The 26,914-nt window shown below is 49.3% G+C and overlaps 2 protein-coding genes across 2 annotated transcripts; both read right to left on the reverse strand.

Moving 5' to 3' along the window:
* Positions 1-1,322: 1,322 nt before the first annotated feature.
* Positions 1,323-9,551, reverse strand: LOC135826462 (carnitine O-palmitoyltransferase 1, muscle isoform-like). The gene is made up of 4 exons (XM_065339068.1): positions 7,890-9,551; positions 6,678-6,905; positions 5,867-6,454; positions 1,323-2,841 (listed from the first exon to the last, which is right to left on the reverse strand). The coding sequence occupies exons 1-4, from the start codon at positions 9,207-9,209 to the stop codon at positions 2,617-2,619; spliced, it is 2,361 nt and encodes a 786-aa protein (XP_065195140.1). The 5' UTR covers positions 9,210-9,551; the 3' UTR covers positions 1,323-2,616.
* Positions 9,552-9,978: 427 nt separating this feature from the next.
* On the reverse strand, positions 9,979-26,756 carry LOC135826098 (glycosylated lysosomal membrane protein-like). The gene is made up of 8 exons (XM_065338732.1): positions 26,567-26,756; positions 21,895-22,152; positions 20,436-20,648; positions 19,444-19,617; positions 17,874-17,962; positions 16,903-17,057; positions 15,052-15,169; positions 9,979-10,821 (listed from the first exon to the last, which is right to left on the reverse strand). Exons 1-8 carry the CDS (start codon positions 26,624-26,626, stop codon positions 10,641-10,643), a joined length of 1,248 nt encoding a protein of 415 aa, XP_065194804.1. The 5' UTR covers positions 26,627-26,756; the 3' UTR covers positions 9,979-10,640.
* Between the last annotated feature and the right edge of the window lie 158 nt (positions 26,757-26,914).

Genomic DNA, 26,914 nt, shown 5'->3' on the forward strand with positions numbered 1-26,914 from the left:
TCATTTCCCCACAGCTAAGAGCAATGAGACACAGTCACGTACGCGTATTGCTAGTACTTTCACCCTTTACAGGTAGTGTCTGTACCGTCTAATGCCAGTAATGGTGAGCACATAGGTCGCATGGAACTTGGAAGACGTGTGCAGATCCATATGTTGCACTGCGTTCAACTAGCAGTGTGTTGTGCTAGCCCCCCCCCCCCCCCCACACACACAACAGTAGATCTACGCCAGTGATACACGTCTAACTAGTACTAGTACTAGTCACCCAGCACCTACTACAGTAGATTTTAACCTCGCACTCAAACTAGTCAAGACATCCGTTTTCGTTGATTTAAATGGTGGCAAACACACACCTGGCAATATGGCAGTAAATGCACGCTCTCTAGGCTGTAAAGTTATTCTGGCACAGAGCTCTCCTCACCACCACCACTGTCATGTTTTTCCAAGGTTTTATTTCTCTGTTGTGAGTCAGAAGTTCCCCACTGCACTTCAGTTAGGGTAGGACACCGGCCAGCACCAGGGATTTGTCCATACATATATAGGTAAATGCACGCTCTCTAGGCTGCAAAGTTATTCTGGCACAGAGCTCTCCTCACCACCACCACTGTCATGTTTTTCCAAGGTTTTATTTCTCTGTTGTGAGTCAGAAGTTCCCCACTGCACTTCAGTTAGGGTAGGACACCGGCCAGCACCAGGGATTTGTCCATACCCGGTACCCAGCTCAGGTGTGTAGACCCTAGCAAGGCTCTCCCACAGATGCCAGTACAAAGGCCATGGCCAAGTGTCCCACTGAGGTGCGGTCGCTTGCCCGGACCGTTGGGACGCGGACACCTACGAAGAGCATGCAGCCTGTGACGTTTATTTTTTTACTTTCATAAAAAAATAAACGTCACAGGCTGCATGCTCTTCGTATGTAGCTTTACCGTAATTACGGCTTTAGCCTTTCGCCTTCAGGGTTAGCATGCTGTACAGCTCTGCAATGCAAGCCTCCAAACCAGGAATTCAAATAAACACTAAAAAAAGAAAGAAAGAAAAAAGAAAAAAAGGGAGTCGTACAGAAGAGGGGGGGGGGGGGGGGGGAGGAGGATTATTTGGCATGGGTCGATTACCCTTCCTCTAGAAAGAGCGTTTTACCGTTTCCTCGCAGGAGTGCATCTGCGCCAGGGGGTCGTCAAGCACGGTGTCATGAGTCCATAAAAAGCTGTTTACGGACTCTTGCCGGTAATTATTTCACGACTCCCTGATCTGCACCATACCTGTGCCGTCTGTAGGAGATCGCAGAATCGTCTCCTACCACCATAGAATGTACGGGCACCATAGAATTCTCCGCAGAAACATTGTTTTTCTCCATAGATTCCAGGCCAGGGTGGACGGTCTGGACAAAAAACATGCTGTGCGGAACATTCGCCGTCACTACAGATCTCAAAAGAAATTTGAAGAGAAATGCACGTTCAAAGTAGCATCAAACAAGCTTGCAGCTATGAAAAGGTTGCGGGTAAAACGGTAGTGTGGAGCAAATCTGTAACAGCATTGTTGAAAATTCTTCGCTGGGTTAAAACAGAGTCAGTACAAAAAAGAGGTGGATTGATTGGAGATTTGACTCACTAGGTTCCTAGGGGGAGTTAGACTCACAAGGCTCCTAGGGGGAGGGAGGGACCAGGGAGAAAACTAGAATTCTGATATATTAGTGTACAAAAAATGCGCCCTAAAACAAGCGCAGCAGGGAGAGAGCCAGACAGACAGACAGACACAGACAGAGAGAGAGAGAGAGAGAGAGAGAGAGAGAGAGAGAGAGAGAGAGAGAGAGAGAGAGAGAGAGAGAAAGAGAGGGAGAGAAAGATGGAGAGAGAGAGAGAGAGAGAGAGAGAGAGAGAGAGAGAGAGAGAGAGAGAGAGAGAGAGAGAGAGGGAGAGAGAGAGAGGGAGAGAAAGAAAGAGAGAGAGAGAAAGAGAGAGAGAGAGAGAGAGAGAGAGAGAGAGAGAGAGAGAGAGAGAAAGAAAGAGAGAGAGAGAGAGACTTCGGTCGAAAAGATCACAGAGAAATCAGTACGGCCTCTACGAGAATGTGGGCTCAAAAAACAGCACAGCAATGCTTCCATTGACCCATGTGAAAACGTACCTACAGGAACTGCGACAAGCAAACAGTTCTTATCAGCCGAACAAAGCATTAGTACGGACTTAGAATAGCTAAGGAATCGTTTCAATCATAGAGATAAAGCAGTTGCCTTGAGAAAATGCTCTGGTTGGTGTGAACTTCATAAATTAGCAAAAAAGAAAAGAAAGAAACTCATGCCAGGCACAAAGATCAACGCAGTTCACCACTGCCATTGCAATGCCCGTTCTTCTTTGCATTAACTTACTCAAGCCGTCCGATGAGATACGTCATTGGACGGTGCGTTTGGAAGCGTGCGAGGATGCACGTGTTCACTGGCAGCTGCGCTAGCGGAGCTTGACCGAGACATCCCCCGCAAACACTTGGACCATGCGCTTCAAGACGCGGCAGCGGCATGTGGTGCACTTGAGATCTAGCTACTTGCACGAGGGACAACACCACAGCATTGACTGGCGCATTCACTGCAGATACGCGGCAGCGTATTATTCACTACCGCGGGCGGATCTACTTTGCCACCGGGCTAACCTCAAACAGGTTGATCATGTCGCGCATGGCTTGGCGGATATTCTTGGCAAACCGCTCCGAGCTGGTTGCCTCCGCCGAGAACTTGCTACTGACGTGGAAGAAGATCTTCTTTTCGCCGACGATGATGTACGACACACCGTAACCGTTATCGGCAACCGGTCCAAACCCACCGCCGCCGGTCAGGTCATCTGGAATTTTCACACCCTGAGAAATACACACAGCAGACATCACGCACCAGCGGCACAGAATGCAACGAAATCCGTTAGAACATCGGTGTGCGGTGTGTGTGTGTGTGTGCGTGTGGAAAGCAAATGACATGAAATAAGTATAGCAGCATATGCACGGGTACCGGGCGTTAGCGGCCGTCGTGTGCTCCCTTCGGGAACGGACACAATAATTTACTTTATTTTTTAATTTTTATGCACAGGTACATGTACGCTAGGTGGAGTCCGACACAAAGTGCAAAGCTGGCGCCCTGGAACAGTTTTAAAAGGATACATCACTGTATCTGTACATGTGTATGTGTGTGTGCGACGGTATTCGTACCCCTTCCAGGGCGTCAAGGGCCGTGCGCAAGTCCAGTGTGCCGAATAGGTACTTCGAGACAGATTGCAGCAAGCACAATGCACTTCCCGGCATGCCCTAATGTCGTCCATAAGGACACCTTCCCATGCGGGCACACGTTCATACAACTACGGACATAATGGGCTCGGACCATTTCACTCTCAGAATACCGTACTGCTCGTAGAGGGGATTTACACGACGGCAGCGCATCCCGCCGGGAAGTGAAGCACGTGATTCCGAGAGCTTGCCGTGGCGCGGGGAAAACGAAACTCGAGTCGCACGGCAGGATACACGTACAGTAGCTGAAGTACAAAACAGTCCACGGAATGCCACGGCATGCATTTCCACCACCCAGTCCCTTACGGTACCGGGATCATACCTGGATAGCTCGCGGGATACGTTCGGGCCGAAATTTGAGTTCACGTGCACTGAATCTCCATGGGAGCATCACGCACAGAATGAATCCTGCCGTCAAGTAAATCGCCTCTTAGGGGCCATTCGGTACTACTGATAATTTTCACGGAACGAAAAAGGTAAGCTATGCCCCCTCCCCGAACGAAAAATATGGCAACAGCTAGACCAGGCTGGATTGATGTTCAGCTATCAATACTTTTCAAAACGATACTCTCCTCAACCCACCCACAAACATTTTTTTTCATTTTGTGTAAAAGATCGATGGCTCCTTTAATACCCAATACATTCAACAATACAGTGATATTGATAACGGTGACATCTTATACCATCATGATCATTCACCACAACCACTACAATGGTACAGTAAAACTTGTCAAGGCGACCACCTGTCCTAGAGGACCACTTCAACTAGGAGCAAGGGATGTCATTTCCAGTCAACCGACCCTGGATAAGATCTTCAGATGAAGATGGCATTTGATAGTCCAGCCACAGTAAACATCTTTGAAATGTTTACTTTCACATGGCTACCGGATATCCTCCATATAGACATGCCCGTATATGAGTGTACATGTACTAGTATGCAGTAAATGGGTGTCTACACAGCCCAAGTCAGGACTCTAGAAGCCTCATAGCCCAAATTTGCTAGCGATTCTTTGAGCAAAATATTGGATGCGCAAGTTGCCGGCAAGTTTTGAGCAAAATATCGAGTTTTGTTGGGCTTTTCAGAAAATCCAAGGCGTCTCAGGGGCTTTCTCACCGCAATCAGTCACCAAGGTTGAAAACAAGCACAAAAGTTGGACAAAACAGACTCATGGCCACATTTTTGTAGAAAGTTGAGCAGCAGCAGGAGCTCAATCAAAAATTCCCTCGTCATCAGCGACAATTATCCTTGAGTTTCCTCGAAACTCATTTTTTCTCGAGCAAAACCAAAGCAAAATACCGACGGAGAAAGGAAAATGCCAAGCAGAATATCGAACATTTCGTGGCAAAACTGTGCGGCAAAATATCGATGTGGGCAGAGCAAATTTGGGCCATGCCTGCTCTATAGAACCCACAACCCGTCGCGACCATCTGCCAGGTCAGGAGCTACTTGTACTATGATGTGGAAGGCCTGTCGGTCGGGACAGGGCATACTTACGGTACCAGATGCACGACTTACTTCAAATCAAACCCAACAGGCGACCAGTACCCAGTGTTCTAGCCAGGTCAATATAGTAGGGGGGCGGGCATTGGAAAAAGTTACCCCATGACCCATTTTTTCCATTGTCCAAAATTGTCTTGCCATGCAAAATGTAAAATACAGTGTGAACCCCGACTTCACCCCTCACAAATGTGCCTTTATGAACCCTCTAGTAGTGACTATCGACTGTATTTTCGTTGAATGGCGTGAAAAACACAAAAATCGGAAAATGAGTAGGGGGCGGCACTATTTCACAGGGTGGGGCGCTGCGCCCCCCTACCCCCCCCCCCTTTGGCTAGAACCCTGGTATCTGCGGCTAACAATTTCAATACAGGGTTCTCAACAGAGCAAGGCCAATAGAAAACGCTATGAAAGAACCTCCAACGACCATCAGTGCATTTGCCTTGACAGCTACAAATTTAACAGCCGGAGAGGTGGGATGGGCCTATACAGAGATTTCAGCGATACCGTGCTCACAACATTGGAGTTACGTTGCTGCACCAGTACAAAACCCAATAGACACCGGTGGATGAACCCATTAGTAGCGACAAAATAGCACTTGTGTAATCGTTGTATTCATACTGACCAACCACCAAAATCTAAATCCCTTGACAAGACATACAGAATCCCTGGATTTCTCTCAAAATCCCTGGATGGCACAACTTGTGAAAAAAACGCTTTTCCCGCCAAAAAAAACGTTCGACTCTGCAGATCTGCGTACAGCACAGTTTGACCCTGCTGTGCAGTTAGATCAGTCGGCGCCCGCCTGTCACTTTGTCAGTGCAGATCTTGCAGGCGTGGCTGGTCAGGTCTTGAAAGTGCCGTGCACAGTTAGAAGTGCGAATGGGCACAGTCATATTTTTGGAAAAAACGGGACATTCGAGGCGAATCCATGGAGTTTTCAGGAAAATCCTGTATCAGACAAAACAGTGACTTTTCCAGGAGTTTGATTGAAATCCCCGGGACCCCGGGAGTAGTGTTGATTGCCTGGGAAAATCCCGGGAAAACCGGGAGGGTTGGCCAGTATGTGTATTAAACCCAATAGGCATGCAAAATCTGTGAAGACTGTACCTTTGGTGGATCCTGATTGTACGGCGTCTGCGACGTAGACAGGCGCCACGGCTCGCTGAGCACGTCCTGCAGGAATGGCTCGTCCTTGCCGAGGTACTTCGAGACGACGTAGAGCGTAAACAGATGCCGATCGACGCCACAGCCGGCCATGGCGTTGCGGTAGCTCTCCTGGTGGCGATTGCCGGCAGCGCGCAGCAGGCCCTGGACTTCAGCAGCGGTCGGCGCTCCGTCGCCACCGGCAACGTACTTCTGCATGGCCGCCACGAACGCGCATGACTCGCCGGACACGGGCCGTACGGTCTCGGTGCGACCCTCGCGGAACAGGCGCGTCATCGACGCCTCGTACGTCAGGCTGAACTTGCCGATGTCGCGCCAGTAGGCGAGCTGCAGCGCCATCTGGATGAAGGCGTCGGGCGACATGCGGCACTTCTTGACGGCGCCCTTGCCAAACTCCGTATGGCACAGCACGTACAGGTCCAGGTCGGCGATCAGCTTCTCGGCGTCCGTGAGCGCACGCGAGATCTCCGTGTTGCACGCCTCCGGCAGGTTCCAGCGCAGGCGCTGTGGCAAGCGCCGTGGGCAACTCACCTACAACACACAGGCAAAGACAGGACAAAGACTGAGTGATCGAGACCAATATCGTCTTAGGCAACACATGTCTGTTTGGCAAAAAGCTTGGGCAAGATTAGTGCTTGTGCAAGTGTACATTCATACAAGTCACTGACGTGTGCAGTAACTCGCTATCAATGTTACGACGGGATTGTTAGTGAACTAAGCATAGCCAGCAGCTTAGCAAGAACAGCCTACACACCTTGCCCAAACAATGGCCGTCTTCTCCGTAGATTGGCGCGTCGCGCGACAACACATGCTCCTTCATCATGAGCACCTCGAACAGGTGGCCGATGACAGGGGCGTCTGCCCAGCTGTGCTCCGCATTGCCCACAAACACGCCGTTGGAGTACACGGCCAGCGTCAGGCTCTTGTCGAACCAGCGGTTGTAGCCGTTGCCGTGCAGGCCAGAGCGAGACAGGGCAGTTACCTACGCAAACACACAGCACACACAGCACACACATGCGCACACTCACACACATACACACACACGTGCACACACATACACGTGCACACACACACACACACACACACACACACACACACACACACAATAGGAATATAGACTGCTGAGGAAATCCAATGCACAGCAGACACAATAGAGGGTTGCTGTGATTCTCCACCCAAAAGAGAGCACATCCTCTTCCAAACTAACCATTCGAAAAACAGCAGCGAATTCATGCTTCCAAGGAGGATACATAAACAAAGATTGTGAGATAGGTAGACAGACAGGTTGCTAGGTAGACAGAGAGATGAGTAGATACTCAACCCCTGGACAGCAAGGTGCTTGGACCTTGTTAGGTCTCCTCAAAGTCACTGGCCGACCAGATTGCAATGAAGTGCAGGAAACAAAACATCAATGTCAGATAGATAGATAGATAGATAGATACCGTAAAGTTCCGTGTATACGCCCACTCGAAGTAACGCCCATGCCCGAAATAGCGCCCATCGAATCGACATCCACACTCAAAGCCCGTGAGTTCGCCCATGCCCAAGTATACGCCCAGGGTGATGCTGTGTCTGTGTATGTGTATGTGTGCAAAATGTTATGCATGCTTATGAAAATGTTATGCATGCTTATGAAAATGGTATGCATGCTTATGAAAATGGTATGCATGCTTATGAAAATGTTATGCATGCTTATGAGAATGTTATGCATGCTTATGAGAATGTTATGCATGCTTATGAGAATGTTATGCATGCTTATGAGACGCAAGCCATGCAATACGCACCTTGTATAGGCCCAGTTCTGAAATAACGCCCATGCCCAAATATACGCCCAGTTTTCAGACCCCTGTTCTGTATATGCCCGGGGCTTATTTACGCAACTTTACGGTAGATACATAGACGGAGAGAACACAAAGATAGGGCAGCTCTCCATTCACCATTCAAGCCAGGCTATGCTCGCTCTTACCTCCGTGTCGCTTCCGGGAGAGAACGACGGCTCACCGTCCTCCAGGACGATAACACAGGCGGCCGTCTCGACGATCTGCAGGCTCTTCTGGTTCAGGCCAGAGCTGAAGTGGCTCTGGCGTACTTTAGCCCAGGATGTCCGGTCGGTGGCGGTCAGGGCTGGCAGGTGAAGCTCGCCGTCGGGAACGTCCTTAACCACCGCGTCGTCGTCGATGATCAACTGTATGAGCATCTCGAGCTCGGCCGGCTGCAGAATGCGCCCGCTGTAGTAGAGCGGCACGTGGTAGAAGCGTCCGCGCCGCATCACGGCCACGTGGCGCGACTTCCAGTAGGGCACGTGCTGGATCTCATCCTGCTCCACGCCGGGCAGGCGCGTGGTGCCGAACACGCGCTTGTACTGGTTCATGCACAGCGGCACCGCGTTGCTGATCAGCATGGGCTTAACGCGCTCCAGCTCCAGGTCCTGCTTGAACTTGGCCAGGAAGTGCAGCAGGCAGCCGACGCGCGCCGCCTGCACTTTGGTCGTGCGCGGAAACCCGTCCAGGATGTAGTAGTTGGAGTTGATCATGATTGGCGAGCGGCCGCGCAGGTACACGTACTGCTCCCACCAGTCCGACACGTAGTTACTGCTGAACAGGTGCTTGGCGCGCAAGAACAGCTGCAGCCAGCGCCCGCTGCCCGCCGCAAACTCCTCGGCGCGTTTCCTGGTCGCCTCGTACTTCTCGTCGTCCATCAGCGGCCGCACAGTCCTCAAATAGTTCTTGCACGTGTCCTCCACCGATGGCAGTGGTAGCCAGGGTAGTGATGTCTGGAATGTGTACAGGCTCGGGCGGATAGGTCCGATCACGAACTTCACGCACAGGAACCAGAGCTTGATGAGCAGCGGCATCTTGCCGTGCGCCGTGTACAGGTAGCCTTTGAAGTAGAGAAGCATGATGAGCACGTACCGCTGGATGTACAGGCCAGAAATCCAGACGATCAGCGCCAGCGACAGCACGGACACCACGTGCACGGCGTCGGGGCTGGCCAGCCGATCCAGAAAAGGCAGGAACGACTGCCACCATTGCAGCAGCTTAGACGCAGTGCCCGGCGATAGGAGGCGCAACAGGGTGAATACGGCTAGCCATAACACCAAGGACCAGGGCGAACCAGGATAAATTGCCCGCAACACCGAGTTCCTCAACTCCAAGAATCGCCTCTGCGCCGATCGTGCTGAGGAAAGCAGGACATTGTTGATCAGCTGGCGATCGACACGAAAGCTGATGTTCCCCTCGTCGGTGACAGAGAATTGAAAGGCAACAGCCAATCGGGCTTCCGCCATGACCCCTCAGCTCTCCTGGCACTTCACAGGAGCCCAAGATGGTTGTGGTACTGCCTTGTGTAAACTCCAAAACCGTACAAATTGTAGAAAGCAAAGTGATCGGGCGGCGAGCCTTCCCTGCCTTTTTTCCTGGTCAAAGACTCCAGAGCGAAACTGTGCCAACGTGGCGAGCTTGACTCAACGTGAGTTCAAACAGGTTTATCGTACGCACGACGCTACCGTACGAAGTAAAGTTGTACAGCTTGCACCACTCGTACCGTCCCGCGCTCGTCCTTCACGATGTTCACCGAAATAGCAAAAACTGCTTTGACTTGCGTTGGAGACTGGATGGGCATTTGCTACGATCCACACTGGTAGATCTACTGGGCGAACCTCTGGCTCAAGTCGAGAGGAGCAGCGGGGGTGTGCGTTGAGGGCAAGGGTCAAAAATACCGGCACACGTGCCCACCAAAAAATTAATAATCGTTTCTAGAGTAGATGTTTGGTCTTTGCAGCTTTGCGTTTCCAGAATGTCATTTTTGTTGTCATGTAATGTTTGCAGTAAGTGTACGTGGGTGCGCATACTTACTAGCACTTGACATTGTACAACAAAATAACAGTTACAGTCATGCAGTAACATTGTCATGAAAGTACTATTGTAGTACAGTACATGATCTATGACTTGATTGCAGACGTGCGTATGTCATTGTATTATGCACATGTATGTGAACGTTTGCACCAGTGCCAGTACTCGTAAACGAACATCCTTTTATCATACTTCAGGGTGCCATTACAGTTTCCACAACAGTACAGGACTGCACCTTGTGTTTGATTTTCCAAGGGATGATACAACATTTTGAAAACACCAGTAGCACAGCACGCGTACTACAGTAGTATCAATAGAAGAATATTCATGATAAAAACATTGAAAAGTGTAAAATGACGGGAAATGTTTTACACGAAATGGATCAGAATCCGGCCGCAACGGGCTGGATGAGCTAGCAAAGGCACTAGAGGTACGGTCGAACCACTATCCCTGGCGAGAAGAGCCATCCTAGATGGGTAGGGGCGACGGGGGCGGTGGGAATTCTTTTCATGTCCCCCGCAAATCAAATAAGTGAGCAGTAAAGTTTCATGATGGCCAAACAATACTGGACAAGGATAAGAGCTGGCAAGCGTATGTAAGCAAACTACACTATTATTACAAATAAATCAAGCATGCAGATACAGCGAGGAATAGTGCATGATAGCACACCTGAAGTAGAAATCTCTCTTATGAAATGCATGATTTGAACGGAAATATTCCAAAAAAGGCACAGGTTGCACCTCCAAAAGATTCTTTAGATTGTTCTAGAGAACAGTGTCCATGTGGCACTGCAAACTCCCTCGGTACGGGCTTGAACCCGTGCATCAGAGATGGCCCTGGGAAAGAAGGGAACTTCCCTTGAGATGCTACTGGATGGGTGCATAGCCGCCGGTTCCCTTCTTTTTGGAGCAGCGGCGGTAGACGGTGGCGGTGGGAACGCCGAAGAACAGGACCAAGCTGGGCAGGCCGAGGCCGAGGGCGATGATGAGAATTACCGTCAGGCTGACGCTGTCCGAGGGCACCTCGCCAAACCCAATGACCATGTCACTGCACACAGCGCACAAGAAAGAAGCAAAAGACAACATAAGAGATCGCAGCAACATAACTAAAAAACGTAGTACGTCACGTACGTTCGGGCCTGGTTTAAATCTGGCTTTGGAAAGTTTATTTTCCGATTTTCATTGCTATCACTTATCAGCCTCAGCTTGGGCCTCATTTTCACTGTGCTGCGCTGATGAGACCACAAAGGACTACACAGTTCTGTCCCCAAATTGAGTAAGAACGTGATGAAACCTTTTTTTTAGGCTATTGGTAGGCACTTCAGTCACGTGACACGACCTGTCAAAAAGTGCTAACGCTGAATCGCGTACATGCGTGGCACCACGGAAAGGCGCATGCATAGATCGATCTGTAGCTGCACGGAAGCTGCGCAGGGCCTTCTCGTGTGGCGCAGCGTGTAGCTGAGGCCCTCAGCTTTCGTTTGAGCCCACATACGTCATTATGCGGCAATTTTTTGAACTCACGTACAGTTCGAGTAAAATCGGCAAGGATTTTTCGGGCATTTCACTTGATTGCACGCATTTGCCATGTAGCTCATCGTCTTCAGCGTCGTATTTCCTTTCGGAATCAGTTGTCCTCGTTTGTCCAACACTTTGCGCATTGCTGCGCAAGAAGAAATAATGCGAGGTGTTATTGAAAGCGAGCCGCGACAGGCGTCCTCCCGGCACTAGTCCTTGTTCGTCGGAGCCCATGCACATGGCTGCGCAAGAAGAAATATTGCAGGTGTTATAATTATATTGGAGTCGCATCGGAGCAGTCGTCCTCTCCTGCAGGCAACGAGTAGGACAGTATATACTTCGGCGACTGAACCAAGAGAGCTGACATCAAAACGGCCTGCTTGGAACAAATCGTCAGCTGATCAGCAGGTGGCTTCCAGCGACCAAGAAAAGCATTGATGGTGATATTATACCAAGAATCCAGCACACACTCTATGCACAAAATCTCTCATGCTGGAGTTGCTGAAGTTTCAGTAGTCCCAAACATTTGCAAACAATGTTCTACATGTAATAGTTTGTCATTTCTTTCCGTCAAATACCGGGTAAAATTCTAGTTTGCTCAGTATTCGGCTCATTGTTCTTCCGTAGTCGTCACCACGTCAGTACTGTACATTGTAGCAACAATGTGTTCTGTACGAAGTAGTGGTTGCGACTTCGGCGATGATTTGTAAGAAAGGTTTGCTCCCCACACCGGAGCTCGCGCTATTCCGCCGACTTTACTTGACACTTGACTGACTCACGACTGCCATCCAGAGCACATGAGAAGTCCATCGAACCTTCGACTCGGCAAACCTGCAAGAAAGCACCACTCCCTGCTCAATACACAGTGTTTCAGGGAATTCACCCCTCATCAGTTGAGCTTGAGTAGGCTGAGGAAGATTGTGCCTGAAGAGCACCACTTATATAGTGCTCTCCAGGCACAAACATCACCAGGGATACAAACTTACAGAGACGCTCCGCTTCCAGCGCGATAAACACCTCGTGAACACCAGATAGCAGCGTGCAACCACTACTTCGTACTGTTGTGCCCAGCGCGGGCTTGCGACTAGTTGGTTTGGAGGTGACAGCGTTGTGAATGACCGAGGGTCCTCGACGTCTGTCTCACCGTCCAGGAGCGACACTGACTCACGCTGCTATCTAATGTGTTCTGGCACTGAATTATTGTTGTTACTTTATCTTACCTCAAAGTCTCATCTTATGCTTTTCCAAAGGCTTCTCTGCACTGTTTTCATGCTGTTGCGATGGAGTTGCTATGGAGTTGCCATGGTGACCACACCCGATATCTTCGTCTGAGCTGCCGGACGGATGAAAAATGCGAAGTTTTTCCAAACCATGCTGTTTCTGCATTCATCTGATTATTTTGACCTGCTTCCAGCGAGCCTGGTATTTTGCCACTATAGACACTGAAGCAAGTCCTACCAATTTCTGATATGCTGCTGGTGCCGTCGAAATACTGAAATTGCCGTTATTCAGTTCTCCGACTTTGGATGGCTATATCTCTGTGCCAAGTTATTCTTTTTGCTTCAAATTTTCTGTGGAGTCTTCCTAAACCTATCTGAATCGGATACAAGAAAGAAATATGAGTATTTCTGGTTTTGAAAAAACCGCCTGAAGTGCCTACTATTGGTTCACAGAAGCATCTGAGTGCAACAAGAAATAGCGCAGTGGTGATAAGGAACTTTACCACGTGCAGCCAAGTGTGCATAACCCCCAAGAGTGTGCAGCTGCCTACACAACCTCTATCCTGTGCTGTGATGGGCGGAGAACTCCATATCACGTGACATGGTTCATCAGGTTACGCCAAGAGTACATAACCCCCCAGAGTGTGCAACTCCACTATGGGTGCTGTCCCAACAGAATTTCAAATTGACGTCATTTTGATGATGCAATGCGCACTGAACACGGATTATCAAACAAATCCAGAACCTGTGGATGACCGAAGCCGATCCATCCTGTACAAATTATTGCAAAGAAAAACGTGTGATGCGTTGACACCCGTACACATGTTGTAAATCACTGGTGCAAGGAGCATTGCGTCATAAATAATGACGTCAACTTGAAATTCTTTCGGGACATGCAGGGTATGTGGGAGTTGCACACTCTGGGGGTTATGTTCTTTTGGTTACGCTGGCAAACAGTGCAAAGTGAGCGCAAGAGAGTTGAACCGTCCATTGCAAGGTTGCGTACAACCCTGTATCTATCATGCACAGTACAGGGTGCAACTGATGTGTACAAGTTCGTCACGTGATGAAAAGTTCTGCCGTTGCTCAGATGCAGGCCCCATAGCTGGACTGGCACACTCTTGGGAATTATCATCATGTACTCTTGATGCTACCAAGAGTACATAACCCCAAGAGTGTGCAACTCCAGCTATGGGGTCTGCGACGGCAGAACTTCACATCACGTGATGAACCCGTACACATTATTTGCACTCTGTGCATGATTGATACAGGGTTGTACGAAACCCAGCTTTGGGTACAACACTCTTGTGATCACTTTGCACTGTTTGCCAGTGTAACCTTTTGAACCATGTCACGTGATGTGAAGTTCTGCCGTCGCAGCACAGCATAGAGGTTGTGCAGGCAGTTGCACACTCTTGGGGTTACGTACTCTTGATGCTACCAAGAGTAAAATAAGCTCCCAGGAGTGTGCAACTGCCTGCACACAGGGTCTCTGGCGGCGAAAACTCACCTAGCGTGTTCTAAATACGATTTGTACTACGTACAACCAAGAGTACATAACCCCCAGAGTGTGCAACTGCCTGCACAACCTCTATACAGTGCTGCGACGGCAGAACTTCACATCACGTGACATGGTTCAAAAGGTTACGCTGGCAAACAGTGCAAAGTGACCACAAGAGAGTTGAACCCAAAACAGGGTTGCGCAGGGTGCAAATAATCATGTGTATGGATTTGTCACGCGATGTGAAGTTCAGCCGTTGCAGACCCCATAGCTGGAGTTGCACACCCTTGGGGGGGGGGGGGGGGGGGGTTATGTACTCTTTTGATGTTACCAAGAGTACATCACCCCAGAGAGTGTGCAACTCCAGCTATGGGGTCTGTCCCGAGAGGATTTCAAGTAGACACCATTTTTACTTTACTTAATGCCCACTGTGCATGTACTATCAGACGCTTCCTGAACCTGTGCTGGACAAAGCCCCATTTTATCCTGCTCAAATTAGTTCAAGGAAACGTGTGATGCGTTGACACTCCGTACAAATGTCGTAAATCACCGGTGCCCAGCAGGGTGTGCGGGAGTTGCACACCAGGGATGAATTTATTGTCATATTTTTGCATAGCAGTTTCGGCTATACAAAATCACAATTGTGTAGCAGTCTTTGATTTTGATTAGCATTTTTCTTCGAAGGTTGGGTGTATACGAGAGATTGTCCTTCGTGAGAGTGATGCCTGAAAGCCCATTTGCAAAAAAACGAGTGAATCATACGTGTGCACGCAGATTGAGAGTACCTGCATCACATACACTGCACTGTATGCATGTTACTTGACAGACCAGGCTAGGCATGGATAGCCGGTATGTATCGCAGTTTTCTGCGAGTCACGGTGACTTTTGAGTAGCAATAGATCGATTTTGCATCGCAAACTGCGATGCGATACAGGATACAGGATCATCCCCGCACACTCTGGGGGGGGGGGGGGGGTATGTAATCTTGATGTTACCAACAGCAGGTACAATTGCTCATGGCCACTGCCAGTAAACTTACAAGACTGTGACGTTTGTTTGTGTGGAATTGAAGGTGAGGTAGAGAACACGCACATCATCCAGTGAGATGTTACCACCATTCAGTACTGTGGCAAGACTGTACGGTACTTCGGTGATGCCTGCAAGCGTAGAAAGACCAAACACACACACACACGCACACACGTACACGCACACACAGAGCGTATCCACACGCCACAGTGAGGGTCAATGAGATGCGATCGTGCGAGTCAGCTTCCCCGGCTAGATGCACGGGTTGACCGGAGTTGGAACAAACATGGCTGTCCCGAGGTCATGTGATAAATGTGAAACCACTCTAATCACCTGGGGGGTTATGTACCCCATAGCTGGAGCTGCACACTCTTGGGGGTTATGTACCCCATAGCTGGAGCTGCATACTCTTGGGGGTTATGTACCCCATAGCTGGAGCTGCATACTCTTGGGGGTTATGTACCCCATAGCTGGAGCTGCATACTCTTGGTATCACCTGAACCATGGCTAGTTATAATCACCCACATCCTACTCACATCGGCTAACGCCACATGACTGTGCGAAGCAATACTAATACTTGGTCCGACTTATTAAAATGTGCGTTTCGCTTCGAACGTCAGCCAAACAAATTCAAATAATCTCAGGACGGAACAAACTTTCCAGCTACCTAACACTATCCTTCAGTTGTCGATTTGTGATGTTGAAGAAGAAATGGCTCCAACCCCAAAGGAGGCAGCGCCTCAGGATCCTAGTCGACTCGAGCATTTTGCGTGAAAATTTTGTCGTCAGAGGACTCCTGTTGCTTCTCGCGAAACACAGAGAAGGCCTGGTGCTGAAATCAACACCCCACTGCGATGGGGAATTGTCACGGAGTACCAGAAACTCCTGGGCGATCGTTCTCGAGTGCTTCCTGGCGGATTGAAATCGCTGCAGTCGCTGTTTCCTTGGAAGAATCAAGTTCAGCAAACGCGTCATCCAGAAACTCGTGCAGAAAGCACCTGCATCGCTCCGTCCAGTTTGTGCTGATCTCTCTCGCATTCATTCACGATGTGGCGGCCGACGAATCAAGATCACAGAAGAGATCGTCGAGCAGTTGATCAATATAAACAACCGCCCTTGAGGTCGACTTTCAGGCGACAACCTGGCTGGAAATCTGAAGCGCAGAAAGGGTGAATACGGTGCGTGAACATGGTGAATGGTGCGGAGTCCTCGCCGACTCCTCGGAGCCGCGATCGCGATGCGTCACAAGATCGCCAGTCTCCGGGGCCAGTGGATTCGTGAAACAGGCAGGGAAGAGCACACATGGTCTGATGCAGCTGACTGTGTGACAGTCATGTCGACACAGATCAGACTCAGTAGTTCTACGCGCGCGCGGCACACGGTGATGAGAAGTGATTTTTTTATGCGTGGTGGTTTACTTGTTCGCCTCATTTGAAAGTGTCGTGGGAGCGTCAGGCGAAAACACCTACAGCCACCATTCTGGCAGTCGTACTGCACGAGGAGGAGGCGAAGTCGATCGTCTAAATCGTGCCTATGGAGTGAAAAAATCAAGGAAACGCAGTGTAGCTTGGAGGAGATGAAAAAAATGTCGACGTTTTGCAGGTTGACGCACTTGAAGAAGCGCCCTGAGACACCAGCAGAGATGAAAACTAGAAGGTCAGGCCAATAAACGACAGAGTAGTTATCTATCTATCGTCTCTTGGTCGATTTTTTAGTACAGGTGCTCCTTTGGACATAGGCTTGAGTTTCGAAGCGAAGCGCACATTTTAATAAGTCGGACCAAGTAACAACCTGTCTTTCGAGTAGCACAGGTACAGTGCAAATATCCTGCATTGCAGAGAGCACACACATGAGCTGCCCTTACCGGCTTCACTCAACGTGACCAGCTTCTGCTTGTTGTGGATCTTGAAGAGGTCGATGTGTGCAGAGTTCTTGATGGTGCGCGACGTTGCATTGGTGTAGACTATGGGCTTCCAGTAGTGGAAGCCCTTGTTGGCACCGTTGACGATGTCGCTGTGCCTGTGAAACGAAGCAAGCATACGTCAGTCGCACACGGAAATACAGGATTACACGCAGGTGCTTAAGCAGAAGACACGTACCACACGTGCACCCAAGTGGGTGTACGGACCCCACACGCAAAACAAATAAGAGAAGTGGACAAAATGTGCATAGCTGCGCATTTGTCGCTGCCTATTCACAATAACCATGATTATGCCGTTATACCGGGCCTGTGCCCTTTCCTGTTTTATCTCATCATAATTATTGTGTTTGTGATCTGATTTCATGCACTGGCGTCATTCTTCCCAAAAAAAGTATTAATAACTATACTGTACAACTGAGTAAGATGTACGCGCATGGATAGCAAGAAAGTGTTTTTAGTATCCAAGGTACAATACTTCATATCGCAACATACGTCAGTATGTGCCCGTGCTCAAGACAAGATCCGTACTAAGTAAGACTACGCATACTCTTGTGCTTAGTACGGACATTGGCTTGAGCACAAATAGTGATCACAATAGTGAAAATGAGACTAAAGGAAGTTAGAGAGGGCATCTCTCGAGAAATTCACCAAAAAAACATTTTCAAATGTCACCTCCATCTTGCTGATGAAGTAAAAAAAGGAGACAAAGCTGCCCTTAACTTGGTACTCTGATTGCTACTTAGGAAACATTGTCATCATAAAATCGGGCTGGTTTGAAACTCAAAAATTTCCCTGCACAAAATTCCGCTACTTTATAGGAAAAATTGTCATCATAAAATCGGGCTGGTTTGAAACTCTCCAAATATCTCCCTGCACACAATTCCCCGCTTCGCAGTGTTTCATCACACACTGACCAGAACTGGGATGGAGTATACTCGTCATCCAAGGACTTTCCACTGGCCAGCTGGAGGTCGGGGTGAGTTGTGTCCGGAATTATCAACACCTACAGCGGTGAAACAATACAAGAAAAGAAAGAAAGAGAGAAAAGCTAAACAACAGCAAAACAGTTCTTGGTGCGATTTCGTGCAGTACTCTCTAACGGATGCATGAGCAGACAGACTCGCCAGGGTCAGATAGGCTGGGATGGACAGACTTGCCAGGGTCAGATAGGCTGGGACGGACAGACTCGCCAGGGTCAGATAGGCTGGGACGGACAGACTCGCCAGGGTCAGATAGGCAGGGACCGACAGACTCGCCAGGGTCAGATAGGCTGGGACGGACAGACTCGCCAGGGTCAGATAGGCTGGGACGGACAGACTCGCCAGGGTCAGATAGGCTGGGACGGACAGACTCGCCAGGGTCAGATAGGCTGAGACGGACAGACTCGCCAGGGTCAGATAGGCTTGGACGGACAGACTCGCCAGGGTCAGATAGGCTGGGACGGACAGACTTCCCAGGTTAAGATAGGCTGGGACCGAAGCCAGGCTAGGCTGCCCAGGACTTAGGATTGCATGGATCTCAGAGCACACACGGTCAATACTTCCTAAACGTTTTTTTACAGCATTTCCTGAACTTTTATGCTGATGAGCGATTTTCCTATGGCAGTGGGTCCAACAAGGTATGCAGATGTAGGGAGTTTGTCCGCATGTGCATCTGACACCTTCGGCACGATAGGGGTGACAGTGTCCTTGTGGATGTGTAGCAAGCGTCGAAACTATTATGAGAGAACCGCTAGGTCAGGGCTCTATGATTGTAGCTATGCTTAGTCTTTACAGGGGCGCATCCAGGAAGGGTTCCGGGAACCCCCTAAAATTTCGCAAATGTACTATAAACTGGAAGCCATCTGCATGTACACGTATCAGCTATTCAGTTTTGGCTAAACTGGAACCCCCCCCCTGTAGAGATCTCTGATTCCGCCCCCACGCACGCACCATGCACACACGCATGCACACACACACACACACACGCACGCACACACACACACACACACACACACACACACACACACACACACACACACACACACAACTCAGACCTCAGACATGCCCATCGCGGAAGCGATGATAGCGAACAGCTATGTTAGACATAGCAACTTGTGCTGGGATTACACCATTCAACAGCTTGCAAGGCTGATGAATTGACCGCCACTATTTTTAGCCTGGTATCCACCACACAGCTGTTTGAAGTGACTTTTTCAATAGGGATTCACACACACACACACACACACACACACACACACACACACACACACACACACACACACACACACACACACACACACACAGAAATGACCAAAAAACCCCGGCAAGGGCCCTGGTTACGCCAGTCGCTACTGCACAATGTCTTTGGCATAGCTTCGGGAATTAAATCACTGTCCTCTACCGGCTGCTATAGCATACAAGTTCCGTTTTCTAACGAAAAATACAATCCACATGCAGAGGCATGCTGAGCCAGAGTCACCTACTAGTACACTGCCAGTCTCACCTCCAGCACAAAGTTCATGCCGACGATCTTGGCAAGATCCCGCACTTCGCCGGTGGAGTTGTCGATGTCGATGAACGAGAAGTTATGAAACTCCAGCTCGAGACGAGTGGAGTTCTCCGAGTACTTCAGGTGGGGCAAGAGTTTCTCACGGCCCTCGGTGTCTGAAGTAGCGAACTAAACAGCAAACACAAACAAGTGGACAGAGAAAGAAAGAACGAAAAAAGAGACGGGAGGATTTTCGCACCACGGTCAAATCAATTTTCTGGGAAGTTTTCCAAAATGCCAGCGTCAGCCAGTGTGTGAATGGCCTAGTAGTGATGGCAGGGCTGCCCCTTTCTGGGAGTAGAAATCTGTACTGTCCGTTTGTCGGGCCACCTGTAAAACTCCTCTGATTTTTACAGGCAATTCCGAAAAATCGGAACAAGCGGCAGCCCTGCCAAGAATGTATACAGTACTGTCGGGCGCCGAAGAACGCAGCGCCGAAGAACGGAGTGCCAAAGAACGGAGCGCCGAAGTACGGAGTGCCGAAGAATGGAGCGCCGAAGAACGACCAGGCTAGAATTTCATCAAGCACAGCATACAAATGTACCCACGGTGACTCGACTGCGCATAGACTGTAATACATGAAAATAAGAACGGTCTACTAGTAGGCTAGGAGGCTGACCACCCGGTACTGCGGCGACCGACAGCACTGTAGTAAAACTGACCAGTAATGGTGTGCACAGGTAGTCAGGTACCCGTGCTACCCGTGAGCACCTCGGGTTGACGGGTACAGAACAGTACCCGAAAACCCAAAGTCGCAGATGACATCATGTACAGTGCACGTGTACAAATTCATGTAATACTCCGCAATGTCAACCCAGTGTGTAAGGGAAGGGGTGCATTGTGGTGTTACCATGGAAACATTACCCGATCGGGCACCCGTACTACCCGTGGAAAACTACCCGAGCCCGATACCCGAAGAAAATGCTACCCGACTCAGCCCTACATACCAGTACGGAGAATTCGCACTCAGCGGTAGTGACATTGGCCGGCACCATGGTGAAGTTAGCCTTGACATCAGAGACTCCAGGAGGACCATTGGCGTTGAGCGTCTTCTTTCCCAGTGTCCACGAGCGGTTGGCCAGGATGCACTCACGGTACGCCGCCTGCTGCAGTGTGTACGTCGTCGTGTTGATGGCAAACATGCGTGTGAAGAGAGTGGTCTGTTGAGGGGGATGTGCGTGTGGCACGCACGCACGCACACACATGTACATACACACATGTACATACACACATGTACATACACACACGCGTACAAACACACACGGAACAAAATGAATGGACTGATACAAGGGAATAACAGGCAGAGCGAGGAAAGACACATATACCCACGTGTGTGCACACACACACTCACACTCTCTCTCTCACACCACACACACTCACACACACTCTCTCTCTCTCTCTCTCTCTCTCTCTCTCTCTCTCTCTCTCTCTCTCTCTCTCTCTCTCACCACACACACTTTCTCTTTCTCTCTCCCACACACACACACACACACACACACACACACTTGTACTTGCACACACACACTTGTACTTGCACACACACACACTTGTACTTGCACACACACACACTTGTACTTGCACACACACACACTTGTACTTGCACACACACACACTTGTACTTGCACACACACACACTTGTACTTGCACACACACACTTGTACTTGCACACACACACTTGTACTTGCACACACACACTTGTACTTGCACACACACACTTGTACTTGCACACACACACTTGTACTTGCACACACACACACACACACACACACACACACACACACACACACACACACACACACACACACACACACACACACACACACACACACACTTTCTCTCTCCCACGCACGCACGCCCGCGCGCGCACACACACACACACACACGCACACCATTGGACCATTGGACGCCCAGCGCCGGAGGCGATGATAGCGATGCTACAGCAGAAGCCATAGCAGCTTGTGCTCGGATTTCACCATTCAACAGCTTGCAAGGCTGAAGAATTGACCGCTACTATTCAGCCTGGTCTACACCACACAGCTATGAAGTGGCTTTTTCTGGCCAGTGAATCCCTACTTTTTGGTCTTTTTCATTTTTTTCCCGCACACACATCACACCACATACTCCGGCATGCACTGGCTGTTGGTAACCACCCAGGAGAATGAAAGAAAAGTCAGGAGGAGTCTGAGAAAGAGAAGAAAGACGTGTGTGACCATAATCATCGGGAATCGAACCCGCAATCTATCGATTGGAAATCGCTGCACATACCACTGCACCATATGGGACACACACACACACACACATACACACACACACACACACTTTCTCCCCCCCCCCCCCCCCAGACACACACGCCACTAACACGACACATTGTTGGACATTTCACCAGGCCCATAGCATCAACCATACCTGAACATACTCCACTGGCAAGTCCACGCTAAACACGGGTTCATCCTCGGGAGTTTCAGCATCCACATTCCAATCGATGTTCAGCTTGTGACTACTAGCTTTGGGAGAGCGAGCTACGGCAATGGCTGGGACACCTACATCACTCCACAAGTATACGTAATTCAAGCTGGAATTTGTTGATAGCACTGTTGACACGATGTGCTGGGAGTCACACAAGCTGTGGTTCAGTGGGCAGCCTACATTGGTCTTGGGAAACAGCTGCAGAGGAGATAGCAGAGTGATACGTCATTAAAGGGTGTTAGAGAGCGCGGAGAGATTGTATTGTTCGGGGAACAATACCAGGGGCGTAGGCAGGGGGGGGGGGGGGGGTGTGTGCTTTGGGTGCCAAAGCACCCCCCTCAAAAATGTCGATCCTGGTTCGCACCTGGTTCGAGACAGACCATAATGCACGGACCGCTGATCACATTTGCAACTTTGCACACTACAGGTTGTAGCACTGTAGCCACCCCTCTTCAGACGGTGACCAGAGGGAGTACTGTACTAATAGTAGGGAGGTTTAGTTCCCACGTAACGGACACGCGTACGTGGGTGATCCATGTGAAGTGGATGAAGGGCACCCACGTTGCAATGTTGTGTTTAGTCACACGGAACAAACAAAAGCATGAAGCGAAAGGCCCAAAGCTGGTCAAAGACGAAGCTACCCGGGCCTAAGAAGCTCATCCAATATTTTGATTTCGTGCTTCGGAAACTTCTTCAGCTGAGCACCCTCACAGCTCGCACAACGCGCTCCATTCTGATTTTCACCCACGTTCCGCCGGAACGTGGGTGAGCCTCCATACACGGTATGTCGTGAATCAGAAAACGTCTGTACGTGGGTCACTGAGTATCACGTGATACACACACGTAAAGTACCCACGGATTACGTGGGACTAAACCCCCCTAGTATTACTGAGTAATAGGTATCGTCCTACTCCCTGGTTTTGACCTACTCGTACGTGTTTTAACATCTAAAATCAATCCACATGTTCCTTTTGTCTGATATTTGGCTGTTTTCCAACTCCGCTTCGTACCTGCTCAGCAGACTGAGCACATTATTTGTATCGCACTACACATGTTTTGTTGGAAGCAAAGAGTCATCTAAACCACGCCATGGGTTGAAGCAGCACCACGGTCCATGGAAAACACAGTATTGTAACATTTTTGCGAGATTTCGCAAAGGTTTTCACAGCCAGAAAACACGTGTCAGACATAGGAGTTTGTTCGCGGTATGTTTTGTATGATATAGTTCTGGATGTTGAGTGGTCGTGTCATGGACAAGCAAAGAAGTTTTTTCGTGTCTTGCAAGTGTGGGTTCAGCAGCAGAAGAGCGAAAATAACTTTGAAGTGTAGTTTACGGTTTTTGCGGGAAATACAGTGTACGTGTTATGAAGGATGCTCTACTGCACTATCGAACACAACGAAGAGAAAAACGGGTTGAGAAATCTGACTTTAAGTTCGATGGAAAGTGTGATAATTCTCGAGAAAGTAACAACCCAGGACTTAGCTCATCATTAGTTGGAAGCAGGGAGTAGTAAAATATCATATTTTCTACTCCCTACTTGGAGGTGTTCCCATTCACTGATTGATCTTCAGTGTCAAATATGGGGCTACTTTTGCTCCCCCCCCCCCCCCCCCCCATATCGCGGATCATGAATGAAAGGACCAACATAAGTGCATTTACATGTACACTCATACCTCGGTTATCCGGGCAGTCCGGGACCTTGCACTGCCCGTAACTTTGAAATGTCCGTAACTCCGAATCATACACATCTTGATGGGGAAAAGGCCATCGATATGGCATATGACGCCAATATTTCTACGAAAAGTGACAAAAGAGTAGTAATATTTCCCCTGAAACTCGCCCAAATAGTGCCCGGTAGACCGAAGTGCCCGTAACTTCGGGGTCCGGATAACCGAGGTATGAGTGTATTGTACTTTTGGGTGAGGAAAGTCGTGGCACCCCCCTTGATCACTATCCTGGCTACGCCCCTGGTTCGGCGCAATAAATCAGCGCAGGTGAATGTGTGTGTGTGTGCACGTGCGCACGTAGATGAAGTAGGCGGCAGTTGCCGGAACGATGGGTCAAGTGCAGCGTCCTACCACAGCCCCAGCAATGGTACATCCGAAGAAGTGATCCACAGAAATGTGTTGGAACAAGTTGTGGTGCAAACGCTTTCTAAGAAACTTAGGGGTCGTCGCAAAAGTGTTCTGTCGTCCCTGAAACAAACATAGTTCGTTTCGTCCTCGGACCCCTCCCCTCCCTCTGAAATGAACACAGGTTGCTATGATGGACGACGAAAATCGAATGTATGTACATGTCATATGTACAGTGTCGGTCGACTTGCGATTTTGGCTCGCACCCCTCCCTCCCCCCAAACGAATCATGTTCGTTTCAGGGACGACAAAAAACTTTTGCGACGACCCCTTACGGCGCGCTCACACTGCGACCATGAGCAAACGTCCATGCGTCAGTAAAACGCTCACACTAGACCTCGTACACGCGTAGACGTGAAGTTGTCACACAAACTTTACGAATTGCAGATCGTATCCAAAAGAGTTCGTGCGTTTCCTAATAAAGTTGTGCCCCTTTTTTGAATGTATGTTTCGCGTGTTGCATGTTGGAGGAAGTGCCTCGTGGCTCGTATTCTTGAAGTCGACGAAAATAATTCATACAATCATGTAGGTTTGGACTATTGAGGGGCTGCCGCTGACATCCAAGCGCTTTCGCTTTCCTGACCTCGTGGTCAGAGCAAGTGCCAGTGGAAATTCCAGCAGTGGTTTCTTTTGTCTGTTGCCGAGATGAGAACTGTATTTTCCGATGATATGTAACTGTAATATCTTGAGGTATGGCATTCCATCATCGCAGAAAAGTAGAGAAAGATGATTTCCCAAATTTCCCAAACCGAAAAGCCAGACCAAGCTACCATCGTATTGAACAAGTACACTGTAGAAACTGGTTACTGACCCGATCAACTGACAACGAAGCAACTACAAAAACAAAATTGACATCGTCCAAATAGGGCAAAGATTGCATATATGGCGGTGGGTGCGTGCAGGACCACAACTACATTTTAAAAATGTGCAAATGTCGAGGATGACATCGACAACCGCCGAGTTTCATGAATCAACACACCGGAATTTGAGAACATACTTCAGGCCAGGTTGTACACAAATACGTTTCAAATCGTGACCGCGACCTTCGGAGGGGGGTGCCACGACTTCGCGGCAACATGATCATGTTGCCGCGAAGTCGTGGCACCCCCCTCCAAAGGTCGCGGTCACGATTTGAAACGTGGCCGCGACGTTTTGGTCAAGTTCATGCCGTTGCCATGCAACTTGGCCGCATGGGCGCTGGTTTTGGTCGCAGTGTGAGCGCGCCCTTAGGCAGTGAAATAGAGATGTTCTGCTCTATGTTACGGGAACGCAACGCGAAGAATCGCGGTAACTCTGTCAAGGCGACCACTCGAATAAGGCGACAGACCACCTGTCCTCTAAGACCACTGAAACTACGACCAAACGGTGCTATTTTCAGTCAAATGACCCTGGATAAGGAGACCACCTGGTAACATAGACCACGTTTTCAAGGTCCTATGAGCGGTCGTCTTAGACAGGTTTCGCTGTACCGCGAAATCACACTACCACAGTACAGTGATGTCAACTGGAACTCAACCCCAGCTCTCAACCCCAGCTCTCAACCCCAGCTCTCAACCCCAGCTCTCAACCCCAGCTCTCAACCCCAGCTCTCAACCCCAGCTCGGTATGCCCACAATGCAAACATCTTGCACCCCATCGTACACTACTAAAGAGCGACCGCTAGAATCGGCACTGCAGTAACTGCATGCACTTGAGCACGGAAATCAGAGGTCGGATTTCAGTTGCCACCATTGTAGTATTATTTTAGAGCACAGATTCTCTCCCAAAGGAATCTCTGAACAGCGCAGCTATCTCTTCTGTAGCACAATGCGAATACCTTTTCGTGTTGGTACTTCCCCCACTGTTTTTTGGCACATTATGTGTTCTAGATCCTTTACTCTCTTGTACACCCAGTGGTCATTCTCCGATTTTTATTTGAGTTTATTACTTTTATCCCCTGGCTACATACACTTTTCATCACCTACATGGATCAGCAAGGAGAGTGTCCCAAGATAGGTATCCGTTCCCCTCTGGAGTTCCCGTGTATGAACAATACAATGCACTGGCCACTCTCCGAGGGTCATGTTACGCACCCACCCACATGCGCGCGCGCACACACACACACACACACACACACACACACACACACACACACACACACACACACAAAAGAAGTCTTGGCACACACACACACACACACACACACACACACACACACACACACACACACACACACACACACACACACACACACACACACACAACATTTTTTCAATGGACTACTCGGAGTAGAAGCGAGCAACCGCTGAGGACTCAGAGTAATCTCGACTTTGCTTTGTGAGATTAGGGTTACTCTTCCCAGTACATTGATATTTTACTGTAGCAATGATCATGATGATAAGCTGAGTACAGAAGGCACAGGTGCAGAGCCATGCCAACTGGACCGACAGTCGCAGATAATGTTGCATGCAAAGCAAAAACCTCACAAACCCGAACTCACTTTGCCTGCGGAAGCAACTGCCACTAAACAGCAGCTCAGGGCTGCTTCGAACCACCTCATTCTCGTCGTCCAATGCACCTTGAATGATGAACAGCAAGTACTATAAAAACATGCCTTCTATTCACTTCAGAAACAAAGACGTCTTCGTTTCGGATCACAAACTTCTATTCTGAAAAGCAGGGAAAAGAGGATGCAAAAACAACATGCGCTTTTTTTCATGGCACTGCATGCACTGATCCATAGATTTGATGTCAGAGTCTGGAGATGACGACAATCATTACACGCACTGTACTGGTACTGGACTACTGGTCAACAGGTCGCCCACGTGACCCTCGAAAACCAGCGGGT

This window comes from Sycon ciliatum, chromosome 10 (genome assembly GCF_964019385.1).
Source record: "Sycon ciliatum chromosome 10, ocSycCili1.1, whole genome shotgun sequence".
Classification (NCBI taxonomy): Eukaryota; Metazoa; Porifera; class Calcarea; order Leucosolenida; family Sycettidae; genus Sycon; species Sycon ciliatum.